The sequence below is a fragment of the Podarcis pityusensis genome, assembly GCF_964106645.2.
Source record: "Podarcis pityusensis genome assembly, chromosome: 10".
Classification (NCBI taxonomy): Eukaryota; Metazoa; Chordata; class Lepidosauria; order Squamata; family Lacertidae; genus Podarcis; species Podarcis pityusensis.
Window position 1 is genome coordinate 43,227,169 of NC_138035.1, and position 12,603 is coordinate 43,239,771.

The 12,603-nt window shown below is 40.7% G+C and overlaps 1 protein-coding gene across 8 annotated transcripts in view; it reads right to left on the bottom strand.

The window, feature by feature from the left end:
• Nucleotides 1-12,603, bottom strand: part of NAV3 (neuron navigator 3) — a 430,222-nt gene that overhangs the window by 326,117 nt on the left and 91,502 nt on the right. For all 8 annotated transcript variants that reach the window (XM_080971313.1, XM_080971308.1, XM_080971315.1 and 5 more), the window contains exon 2: nt 3,919-4,323. In XM_080971313.1, the coding sequence (XP_080827439.1) occupies nt 3,919-3,990 (72 nt within the window). In that variant the 5' untranslated portion in view covers nt 3,991-4,323. The remainder of the gene's footprint in view (nt 1-3,918; nt 4,324-12,603) is intronic.

Below are 12,603 nucleotides of genomic sequence, written 5' to 3' on the forward strand. Positions count from 1 at the left end.
AGCTGCATGGAAGACAATTGGATCCATCATCCTCCAAGAAGGGACCATCCTAACAAGTCCCCTGCCTCTGCAGGAGGTAAAAGGTGCTGAAAGCCTAAATCTACCCAGCAACAGTAGCTGGACTGAAGTGCTCTTTCAAGCAAGGAGTGGGGAATCAAACACGGCCACGGCCACTGTTTCTTTGACCAACCTGGTTTTTCCCTTTCTGCAATGTTCTTCCTAGAAGACAAGTGATGCAATCTCCAACAAACCCTTAGGTCTCAGGTCAGTAAAAAAGGCCAAAGCATATTCCCTTCAGTTCTGCAGACCCAGGGCTACTCCCATCCCTGCCTGAAAACACATGGAAGGTGACAGATTCCTAGTAATTTCTGTTCATATAGCTTTGTTCCCATCATTGACCATCACTACACTCATCCAGGGCTGATGGTGCCTGTGAAACCAACAGCAGTTATCCACAGATTAGGTGTGTGTTATCATTATAAGCTAATGATTCTGTGTGCCTTGCTCCTGTTTATGGTTTTGGTCTACCACAAAGCATAAGTACAATAAGAGCAGGATCCAGACAGCTCTCTTAATTGGGAAAGCAGGGACAGGATGAAGGACAATTTTACATGCCATCAGCTGATCTCATCATCACATGGAAAACTGACAACATTGTGGGGAAGGAAAGACAAGGAAATGATGGTCATGAACTTGTTCAATTAAAGAAGAAAAAAAGCCATTTGAATTTTAACGTAAGCTGTTGTTTTGCTTCATATTTATAGAAAAATGCTATTTAATTCCCACAGGTATACAAAGCTGTAACACTTAATCATTAGGGGGGGTGTTCCTGAATAATATAACCCACACATTTTGTATTTTGGTTTATGAGATGCATTCACACATTAGTGTCATCTTGTCAAGTTCTTCTCCAAGGCGTTCAGAGGTGGAAGACAATTTAAACACTGACAGCCGAGTTCTTCAGGATTGCAGATGCAAGAGCTTTGGAGGGGAAATGTTTAAAAGCACTGTGATGATGTCACAAGTGTGTGAGTACAGGAAGATCTCCATGATGCCACATCAATCCACTCACAGAGAATCTAGTTAGCGCTGAATATACAATTACCCCAAGCCAAGAAAGTAATCAGACCAAACTCTCTTTCCCCTCCCTGCTCCCCTCCCCTGCAACTCGCTTCACCTAGTGCTTATCAATAAATATGAAGCACTGTTCATTTCAGCAACACAGGAACCTGCTAACACAAACAATTGCTAAATAGCTGAGCTGTTTTGAGCACAGACGCAAAACAGTATAGCTGCTACTATGCCTTAATGAAATTAATTTGCGATCAGCTATGTGGTAGCAACAGGAGCTCAAACCTGTTGCTGGTGAAATGCATAGCAGTAACTAATAAATGCAACATTGCAAGGCAAGACCATGTTTTGTAAAAAGTGCCTCATGGAATGGGAACACACATAAAATACACATCTCCTGAGCCCGACAAGGCTACAGCTGCAGCAGTCATTCAAGCATTCCCCTTTGTCTGTTCAGTGCTAGCAGGTGTCCTTTGAAGATGAGTAGTTTGCATCCAGCAAACTAGTTCTGCAAAGCACTTAAGCAAAAATATACTGCATTCATTGAGGATTTCTGAAAGTAGTTTTACCTTCAAAGTCAGAAAAGGGAGAAGACTCTAAAATCTTATCCTTTATGTTTATATGTTTTGCATTTGTGATATTTTTACCAATGTTAAATAAATAACCATAAAGGAAAGAATGCCTCTTCTGAGATGGCACTGATGCTTTCCAGAGCTGCATGGTTTGTCTGGAGTGAGTTTGACTTAGCATTACATGCAAACCAGAGATGCAATCATCTCTTCAGCCCAAATGAGTGGATACTGCCCACCAGTTTAGGGATGGCTCAAAAATAATATGTTCAAGGACTCTGGTAGAACTGTAGCTGAGTCAGTGTTGTTATATTATCTTAATTTGTATGCTGCATTTCCACATAACTATGCCCTAAGTGATGAATAACACACAAACTAACACCTATCAATGCATCACTACAATAGACAGCCTGGTACAATTTCATTTAAAATCCAAATATAACAACTCAACTAAACAATACTAGCATTGTGAAATATTAAGTTCATTACAAGGTCAGCAATGTTAGTTCCCGAAACATTGACCAGTGCCCTGTGCTCATGAATTGCAATGTTTCCTGAAGTCATAAAAATGAGCAATTTTTCCAAGTGCTGTCTAATTTCTTAGCAGCTGTTGCTTGACAAGCAGAGAAACACTTGATTTTCTTATGTTTTTTTATTGTTGGAAATGAAAATGCAGACATTAAAATTCAATTCAACAACCAATTATAGCAACCAGTATCTTCAATACCACCAGCAAAATAGATAAATAAGGTTTTCAATGGCTCTCACCAACCTGACTCCAGTTGAAAATGGTGGTTCTATAACTGAAGTGTTGGCATTTCAAGACTGAAAACTTGGGATGTAAAACACTAGAAACTGGATCCATACATATCAGTTACTTCATACACAATAGACAAAATACAGTGCAACCACAACAATCAGCAGATTGTTCAAACCACACCTGTTGTTATACAGACAGCCATAAAACCCACCACAGGGTTATGAAACTGAACACAGGTGACATTAGAAGGAAAATCCATTTCCCTTTGCCTCAATGGCAAACATAGCAGTCTTATGTTAAAAACATATACCCTCTTACCTGGAAGTAAGTCCCATTGAACTCAATGGTTCTTACTTCTGAGTAGATATGTATAGGATTGCACTGTTATTCAACCTTCTGCCAAGTATGACATACTGAGAAGCCTAAGTCAGCCAATAAAATGTCCTAACACCATCAACACAAACTAAATGGGATAGATGTTGCTATAGTAACTGCGTTTCTTCATAGCTTTGCACACAGCAAATGGAACATATAGAAACAAGACAAGAAGAAACCATTCAAGGCCAACTTCCTTCTCAGCAGAAGGATATTCCGAAAATATCCACTGGTGAACACCTTACTTTTGCCACACAATGTCTCCTCTACAGCTACCCAAAAAGGCTTTCTTTTAGAGCATGTAGCATTGGTGTTTGTGGTTGGTTTTTGGCTTTTGCAAAATGAAGATCAATTGACTTTCAACTGGTCGGTGTAATGATCTGTCAGAATCAAGGTTCTCCATTATGGAGGGAGCCTCCACAGACACAAAGCTTCTCTGCTGTAGAAGTTAACTTTCATCCCACAAAGCAGACAGGAGAATTCACACAACATTGGGGACAGGGATAAACACACACCTCTGTTGCACCTGTGTTCCCTCATAGCGTAATAACAGCTGTACAGGGCACCTATTAAAAACAGGAAGTATTCTTCCTCATCAAGTTTGTAAATTATCCCAGGAAACATGAAACAGGATGTGGCTATCCAATAGCTTAATTATTCTACTTCCTTCAATTAAAGACCATTTTTTAAAAGCAAATGCAACACATTTGATCATTCTACACATAATGCTAACAAGCATTAATTACAATGAAATGCAGTTTTCACAGTTACCTTCGGAAGAGTCTGGGAAGAGCAAATTGTCACTCCCGTCGCGAGGAAGAACGTATTCAAACAAGGTCAGCACAAAGTTAACAATATTGCTTACTACAGGAGACATTTGGCACAGAGTCAGGAACGGCAGGAAAGTGAATGTTTTTGACAACCAATTTGCCAGATAATTTCAAGACCCTTTGGAAGTCAGATTATCAGGTAGCAATGAAAATCAGCTGCACAGAAACAGACTGATAGCAATAAGGATACATATAAGAACACATTTAATTTTACACAGTGTTTTATAAAGGTTAGAGCATTTAAAAAAAATATTTGTGGAGAAAGGGGATACGAATTTTAAAAGGCATTCAATTATCAAAAGTAAGTTTTTACCTTTTTCTGATCTTCTAGCTTGTGGCTGAGCGGATTCCTTCCATGCCTGCTCATTTCTGAAGGTAAATCCATCACATCCGTTCCTTGTCCCTCAAAATGGAATTTGTACCTTGGAACAGCAAACTAATCCACAACGTATGGGCTACGGACACAGAGACGCACTGCTTTTTCCATCACACACCTTAGTGGAAATTCACCACCTCCAAGGAATGGTTTAAAAATCCAGTGACTGGGTAGAGGAAATAAATTTCACGATTCTCTCTTCGGACCTTCTGAATCAACATATCGTTCTTAAAAGACAATACATCCAAAGAGAAATGTTCATCCGCTCCTTTAAGCTCCAACTGTTATCTGTTGCTTCCTATACAAGCTTCCATTTTTAAAGGTTACATCCTGTCTGTGAATCTGTTGAGGAGGGGAGAAAAAACATTTAAGTATTACTATATTTTTCTTTTTATACGTGGAAGAAGCTGGTTAACTGAGAAGCAAGTTATCAGTAAAAATATAGTATGCACAAAAGGTTTATTCAGTCATTTCCTCAACATATATACTGAGAAATGTCCCATCAAAGAGTCCAGTGGGGCTTATTTCCAACTAAGTGTGATTGCCCAGTTCTCCCTTTTGTCCGACACAATGTACTGAACAGCCTTTAAAGTAAATGCATTTCTTGGAAGCCCCATTGGTTTCAATGCAGTTTCCAGGGATGAAACTGCAACCTTATGGCAAATCCTCAAAAAGTGTGAAATTGCAGCTTTTAGCCCCTGGCTCATAACCAACAACAGAGCAACAGCACCTTGAGCAACACAAAGCTAGACTAAGCTAGACCTGTCATCTTCCATGGCAGGTAAGTGCATGAAGTTATCAGGCAGTTCAGATCTAGGCAGCTTTAAGGATGAAGGGTCTCAAGACTTGCTGATAGAGTGAGGAACACTTTTGAGGTCCACCTGCGAACACCCACTGGGAGTTGTGGAGCCCTGGGAGGTGGTGAAGCACCCTACTCACCCAAAAGGGTGAGGTTCACGGGAAGGCAGTACCTTCCATTAAACACTACCCTCTTACCTTCGCAGTGCTGGCTCACAGAGTTTGTTGTGTGCAGTTAGCATCACACAACCTGCTTCCTTTCCGTAAATGTGTTGCACTAAATTAATGAATGTGGCCCAGTTCACCTAAACTTTGTGTTTTGCCTCCTTATTTTCATACGTGGTCACCATCAGTCCTTTAGTCACTGCCTTGTGAATCAGACTAGCCCAGACTTCCTCAACCTCGGCCCTCCAGATGTTTTGAGACTACAATTCCCATCATCCCTGACCACTGGTCCTGCTGGCTAGGGATCATGGGAGATGTAGGCCAAAAACATCTGGAGCCCCTTACCACAATCAAGAAAGCGACAGAAAAAAGACAGCAACAGCATCTCAAGGACAAAACAAGATTTGATGGCAACAGACCCTTTCAAACTCATGTTTCTACTGATAAATCAGATATGTGGTCTGAAAGCAAAAATGATGCATTGGGGGCGGGGTGCTAGTTTGACTTTAATGTAAAGTAATTAAGAGATAGAAAAACAGAATTCAGTGGTTTGTACCTTTTTGTAGAAGGACATAATAGATCAATGAAGTGATAAAATGTGTAACTACAACAACAACAACAATAATAATAATAATAAGTAAAGCAGCTGATGCTTGTTTTCAAGTATATGCTAAAATCTGTAAAATACTGATTTACTTAGTGCAATTAAAAAACTAAATTCAATTTGTATTAACTTTTTTAAAAAAGAAAGTTTCAGTGATTTTAAATATTCATTTTAAGTGCATAATATTTTCAGAACAGCACTGTCTTGTGAAAAGGTAGGGGGACATAGTTGAGATTATTTTTCTTCATTCATCCTTGGACCACTATTTTCCAGTTGGTTGGAGCTGTTGTTTTTCTTTTAATCAGGTAAAACTTTCAGTGTCAAGTTAGAATTCTGCCATATTTCTTGTAGAATTCAGGAAGACTGGGTATGCAAATCATGGCCTGCATGCTTCAATCATAATGCAATAATTCTTATAAAACCCCAATGTCACATTTCATGTTATGTCTGTCTGCATAGTCAAAGAAGTTTGCAAAGTTAGAAACAAAATTATAGAATGGACTGACAATTAGCATTTCACCACGAGGTCTTTTAATGCCATTGCTTTGTGAGATGTGTCTTGTGGGAGGAGCACTATTTTTCAAGGCGGGGGAGTCCCCTATCATTTATCGTCTACCAAAAGCTGGAGTCTGTCTTGATTCATAGAGTCCCCCAGAGCCACTTATCACTGGCCCAGCAATTTGTTATTTCCACACAAAGCATTCTCTGAAATTGGCTTGGATTCTGGCTCTACCCCTGTCAAAAAGTCAAATGAATATGCCCTCTATCTTCTCCCTGCCTCATTTTCGAGTAAATAGCAGCTTCCCTGTACAGATTGAGATGCCATGCACAGGACCCCAAACCTTCCGTTATTTATCATTTTATTTCAGTCTTGGAAAGGCTGCCAAGCAAGTATGTCCTTCCTTTTATCTCCTCCATCATTCAATTTGTTGGTCACCGAGCAGAAGAGAAAGAAAATATATCCAAGGTGTACTCTAGACAGGTAGTCAATAACAATGTACTCTCACCCTGCTTTTCATTGCAATTTTCCTATGGGTTTAATGTGCAAGATAGGTGTGTCCAAGGCACAACAAAACCTACACCATGGACTAAGAGTAAGTGACAGTCTTGAAAACAAAGAGGGATATAACTTGAAAGCTAAATTGCTGGGGACATATATGCCCTGGATGAGTTTTTCTTTTTCTTTCTTTCTTTCTTTCCTTCCTTTCTTTCTTTGATAATTAAAAATCAGAGATATAACCATTTTATAGTAAAACAAAACAAAGCATTGCACTGATTATGTAGTATTAAAGAAACATTTTGCTCAGTATTGGAGAAAAAACTCCTACCAACCACGAGCAAGACTTTTCTTGGTAAGGCAAGTTTCACATCTGAGGCTGGGACGACAGCAGCATGATGAATGCACTAGTACAGGTGTAGCAATCCACACAGGCCTTGCTCCATTCCCTCTTCAAGTGCTTCTGTTTGGCTACAATGTATTATTGCATTGTGGTAATGTAGGAGTTAAGGAAGCTTTTTCAGTCCAAGGGCTGCATTCCCTTCTGAGCAAACTTCTTTGGATCACAAACCAGTGGTGGGCAGGGTCAGAGGCAAAAGTGGCCAGAGCAAAAATTTTACCTTTGTACAATAGGCTAGCTTATACACACACACACACACACACACACACAACCCTCTATCCTCCATCTAAGCAAGCAAGAGACATTATCATCATAGTTCAAGGATGAATTCTAGCCAGGCAAAAACACGCAAGCAGGGTGCAAAGCTGGGCTAATGAGGGGTGTGGCCTGAGGGTGCCAACAACTAGACAGAGAGGCCCAGAGGGTCATTTGCAGCCCTTGTCCTCAGGTTCCCTCCCCCCCCCACCGGTGATAATGCTTCTTTTATTGACTGAATGGAGGGGTGTGTGCGCACCACTTTGGGCTCTGTCTGGCCACTCTGTATAGACCCAATACAATTACTGGACATTACTAACTCAGGCTCATTAATTTCAGTGGGTACCCCTGGTTGAATACAACCCATTTTAGAAGTATAAAAAGTAGACATAAGGGGTGTTTATTATATTCTCTGGTATTCTTTCTGTTCTCTGGTATTGTGGTGCCCTGTAATAAACAGAGCAACTCAGATACAGGAATGATCTTTGGCTTAGCTCAGCAAAGAGAACTGCTGTTTAACTCACAGCACTCTATCATCCTGACAGCAGCAGTGAGGAGGACCATGCAGATCAGGTAAGGAATACAAGGTACAGAGAGCAAGAAAATCAGACAGGAAGTTGTACAGTAAAGCAGAGAGAAGTGTGCTGTAAGAGTACCAGTGAGAAAGGCAGGCAAATTTCTAGTACTGTAATAAGGTGGGAGATGGGTGCAGAACATAATAAACACAGCAGTGCAGCCCTTTCTTCATATTTCATTTCTCAAAAAGCAACATATTTATGCTATACAGTGGTACCTCGGGTTACAGATGCTTCAGGTTACAGACTCCGCTAACCCAGAAATAGTACCTTGGGTTAAGTACTTTGCTTCAGGATGAGAACAGAAATCATGCGGTGGCAGCGCAGCAGCAGCAGGAGGCCCTATTAACTAAAGTGGTACCTCAGGTTAAGAACAGTTTCAGGTTAAGAACAGACCTCCAGAACGAATTAAGTTCTTAACCTGAGGTACCACTGTACATGGAACATGGCACACCATCACTTTTGGATGCTATTAGTCTAATGCAAAACAAAACAAAAGGTAGGATACAGGGTCATAGCAGTTGCTATATTGCACCACATTAGAGATCCATCTGAATACAGCAAACTATATTCAGCAGAGGTAGCCAAATACCCAGACTAAGATTACAAACAGGGCATGATGAACATAGCCTTCCCTAGAGTTGGTTCCCAATTCTGGTAAACAGCGTTTATAAGGACACTGCATGTGCCATTAGTGGCTATGGAAGACTGACCACCATACAGTTATGTCAATTGTTTCTGGAGTTAGTGGGTCTCAGAGCACCCTAGAGAAATAAAATCTATGATGACAACAAGACCAAACAAACATAAGCACGCTTAAAGCTCATCAAAATCAATGGGTGTTAAAAGTGCACTCAAACCTGCAGTGACTTCTGACTGTTGTGCTTATCATGAATTGTTTAAGGAATAATTTGTTTGTTTTAATTTAACCTGTGTCAATTCATTTGACCAATGACTGTGAGTTTCTTTATTTTCAGAACCCGAGGTTATAAAACTAGAGCAAGGGAATAAGGTCTATTTGAAGTGTTATACTTACCTTTTTTCATTTTTCAGCACAATGCAATATTGCCAATTTAACAATGAGCCACAGTGGTACACAGTATATGAGTATTAGCCCCCACACCCTAGAATAGAGACTCACACAAGAAGATGGGATTAAATGGCCACAACTTTATTAGCAGTACGAAAGAATCTGCAGCATGGGACTAAACACCTGCAGGCTGAATTTTGGAAGAGAGCAAAGGAATGCCAAAAAAATATTGCTTATTGTTTTGGAAAACACCACCTGGCATAAACCTAAACACCATCTTTAAATTGGAGATGTTTTCATTGCCAAAGGGGAGCCTAACCCCTGCCATCCAGCAGGGCACGTCCTCAAACCAAGCAATGTAAGGTGGTTTGTCAGATGGCCTTCGCAAAAGGTGCCTTGGGGTACTGAACCTTAAATGCTGAAAATGCCAAGATGTGACAGATTAGCAGCCAATTAAGACAAATTAACCACATAGCCCTGATCAGAACAGCACAGGAATAGGTGAAAAGGGCAATCCAGGATGCATAAAATATTTCGGTTAGAGAACAGTGCTGATAATTCTTACAGTTCTTGATGGTGACTGGCTAATCCTGCACTCTGAAAAGGGTACATAAGTGGGTTGCTAACTGACACTTAAAGAAAGGAAGAGGGCCAAGACCCTTTTAATGGGAGGCAGCTGCCCTCCTCCTATTGACCATCAAAGGTATTGTTAAATGGACTGATTAAGTGAATTTGGCCACAGTGAATTAACTGTGCACTGGTACAATCCAGCCTAGATGGTCTCCTCCTATTCTTCTTTTGGACTAAAAGAAACCCCTCTGTAGGCCTGTGTTTAGAGCCTTGCCAAAAAGCTGTATAAAACCCTGTTTAAGAAACTGTTTTCAAGAAACCCTGTTTACTAAGGGAGCCTGAATCATTACTCCAGTTTCAACATACACCACGCGCTGTTAAACTGAAATGCACCTACCTTTCAGGATGAACCTGGACTTCACTGAAGCCAACAAAAAGACTTCCATGTGATCTAAACAGGCAATTGTCTATTTTAATGCTAGTCAGTATTGTGTCCATATGCATTAGCACCCTCGTTCTTCATCTTTCAGAACAGCTTCCAAATATCAAAGAGGAAACAGTCCCTGCTCTACATCCATGCTGCATTTGTTTCTATTACAATTGAGGACCTATAGAAACAGAAGGCACACAAAGGTGTCTTGCACAGAAGATGCCAGAAACCAATGTACCTAAGAAAAACGGCTAAGACATAGATAAGAATGACTGCATTAATCCAACTGCCTTTTACTTAGATCTAGCCCAAGCTATCCTTTCTCCATTGCCACTAAACTCATTACACAGTTTGATTTACTTACCTCTCAAGACAGGTACACTTTATTTCCCCGATTACTAACCTTTGGCTGCTTTACAATAGTCTTACATCGCTTTACATCTCAATTAGCTGACTATACTATATTCAGTTATGTCTTGCTGACCAACTTTACAGGTACTCTAAAAAATAGAATAACATTTGACTTGAGAGTAAGTGCCACTAATATACTTGGCTAAGATGAAACAATAAATAATCATAAACCATATGAACCTAGCCAGAATCAATATACTTCAGAGGGCATATTGCTGGCAGATGCAATAGCTTGCATTGAAATCCTAACCATACCTAAGTAGAAGTAAATGCCATTGAATTCAATAGAGCATAATTCTAGGTAGATATGCTTAGGATTGTGCTGTTAAATGTTGATATTGTTTGAACACACAGGGACACGTGACACTTCTAACAGAGAGTCCACCAATGACCTTTCAAATATTAACTGTTAATTTTCTCTTTTTGAAAAAATGTTTGTATTATAGTAATCTTTAAATGTAAAATAAATCATACACCGTTAACAACTTGAGCAAGAAACTGAACCACAAGATCTACAGTGTTTTATTTCTTCCAAAATTTCTGCCTAGTCTGTTCATCAAAATGTCTATTAAATGCATCAGTATATTCCAGCGATGTTACAAGAGGTCAGAGAAGGTTTATAGAACAAAATCTACCAAGAAGGGGGGGGGGGGGGGAGAGAGAGAGAGAGAGATTAGAAAGTTGTCAGATATTGCTAAAGCCTCAGAGATTGTTTTATGGATGTCTCCCAAACTAACAGCTAATAGGCCGTTTTCTTTAATAGCTTTTTTAATAGTTAGGGGTCTTCTCTGCGGCTGACCAGTTGGTTTGCCAGTGCTGTTGATTTTGCTAATCTTTCTCTGGGCACCATAATAGCAAGGTTAATGTGTTTTTCTACCCTAGTAAAGCTCAATATTATTGATGTGCTTGGAGTCAAACATCTAAAGTTATGTTTGTTTTATGGGTATTTTCTTATAAATATTTTTATCCAATATTATGCAAACTGCTCAGAGATATCTTTAAGTGGTTAATACATTTTGTTAAATAAATAAAAAATAAATAACATGTTTTAACAAATAGTTGAAGTGAATATTTTAACACATGTAAAAAACAGGGGGAATGGCAGAATCAACACACCCTAAAATGCTATGAACCACTAATCACTTACTGTAAGAGGTGTTTTAATGTGACCAAGGAGCTCATTGACATGGAGGAACTTCCCCAGTCATTCAGCAAAAGAACCCAATAGATTTTATGCCCCACCAACCCTCACAATGTCTCCCCTAAGCTGGGTGAGCAAGGCACTGGGCTTTGGGAAGTAGGTGTGAGGCTCTGGCAGGGTCCTGGAGCCCTCTCACCTCCTTCCCAAAGCTTGGAAAGCACTAACTAGGCTTTGGGAAGGAGGCAGGAGGACTCTAGGATCCCTTCAGAGGTCCACCCAGGTCCTTTCCAAAGCCTAGTGCCTCACTTATGCAGCTTTCAAAAGGTGGTACGAGGTCTATGGGGCAGCTGCATGTTGGTGTTAGCAATTTCACTCCTCCAGTGCTACAGATGAGATTGTTGTAAATCACATGCCTGTCTGGGATGACTCTGGGAAAGGAAGAAGTCTTATCTCTTCTGCTGTGGGTACTATTACACTGTAAAGGTAAAGGGACCCCTGACCATTAGGTCCGCCTCTGGGGTTGCGGCGCTCATCTTGCTTTATTGGCTGAGGGAGCCGGCGTACAGCTTCCGGGTCATGTGGCCAGCATGACTAAGCAGCTTCTGGCGAACCAGAGCAGTGCATGCAAACGCTGTTAGCTTCCCGCCGGCGCGGTACCTATTTATCTACTTGCGCTTTGACGTGCTTTCGAACTGCTAGGTTGGCAGGAGCAGGGACCGAGCAACGGGAGCTCACCTGTCGCAGGGATTTGAACTGCCGACCTTCTGATCAGCAAAGTCCTAGGCTCTGTGGTTTAACCCACAGTGCCACCCGCGTCCCTATTACACTGTACTTTCGCTTTTATTTATTTCTTTTTGTTCTCTCGGACCTGGAGAGAACAGATGCCATTATGCCTTTGTCTGTACATATTGTGTAATTTAATAGTAGATGGGATCTACGATATCTCACTCTTCTTTCTGTGTTTTGCCAGAAGATTAGTGTGCATATACCAAGTGGTATATGTCGCTGAGTGCACTGGAGAAGGGAGGAAATGCGCGTACCAAAGGACTCTCAGAGTTTCAGGGACTTGCAGGCACCCCCAGGGCATTTTTCCAACAGTTGGGCCACCCTGCCATAAAGGAACTTGGTGAACAGAGCAGGTCCCTCTGATGAAATCAGTATGCAGAAGTCACTACTGTGTGTGTCAGTGCAAACATCAAACACTGGATCTAGTAGTCAAAGGTCACTGGTAGCTGTTGCTGAGTTC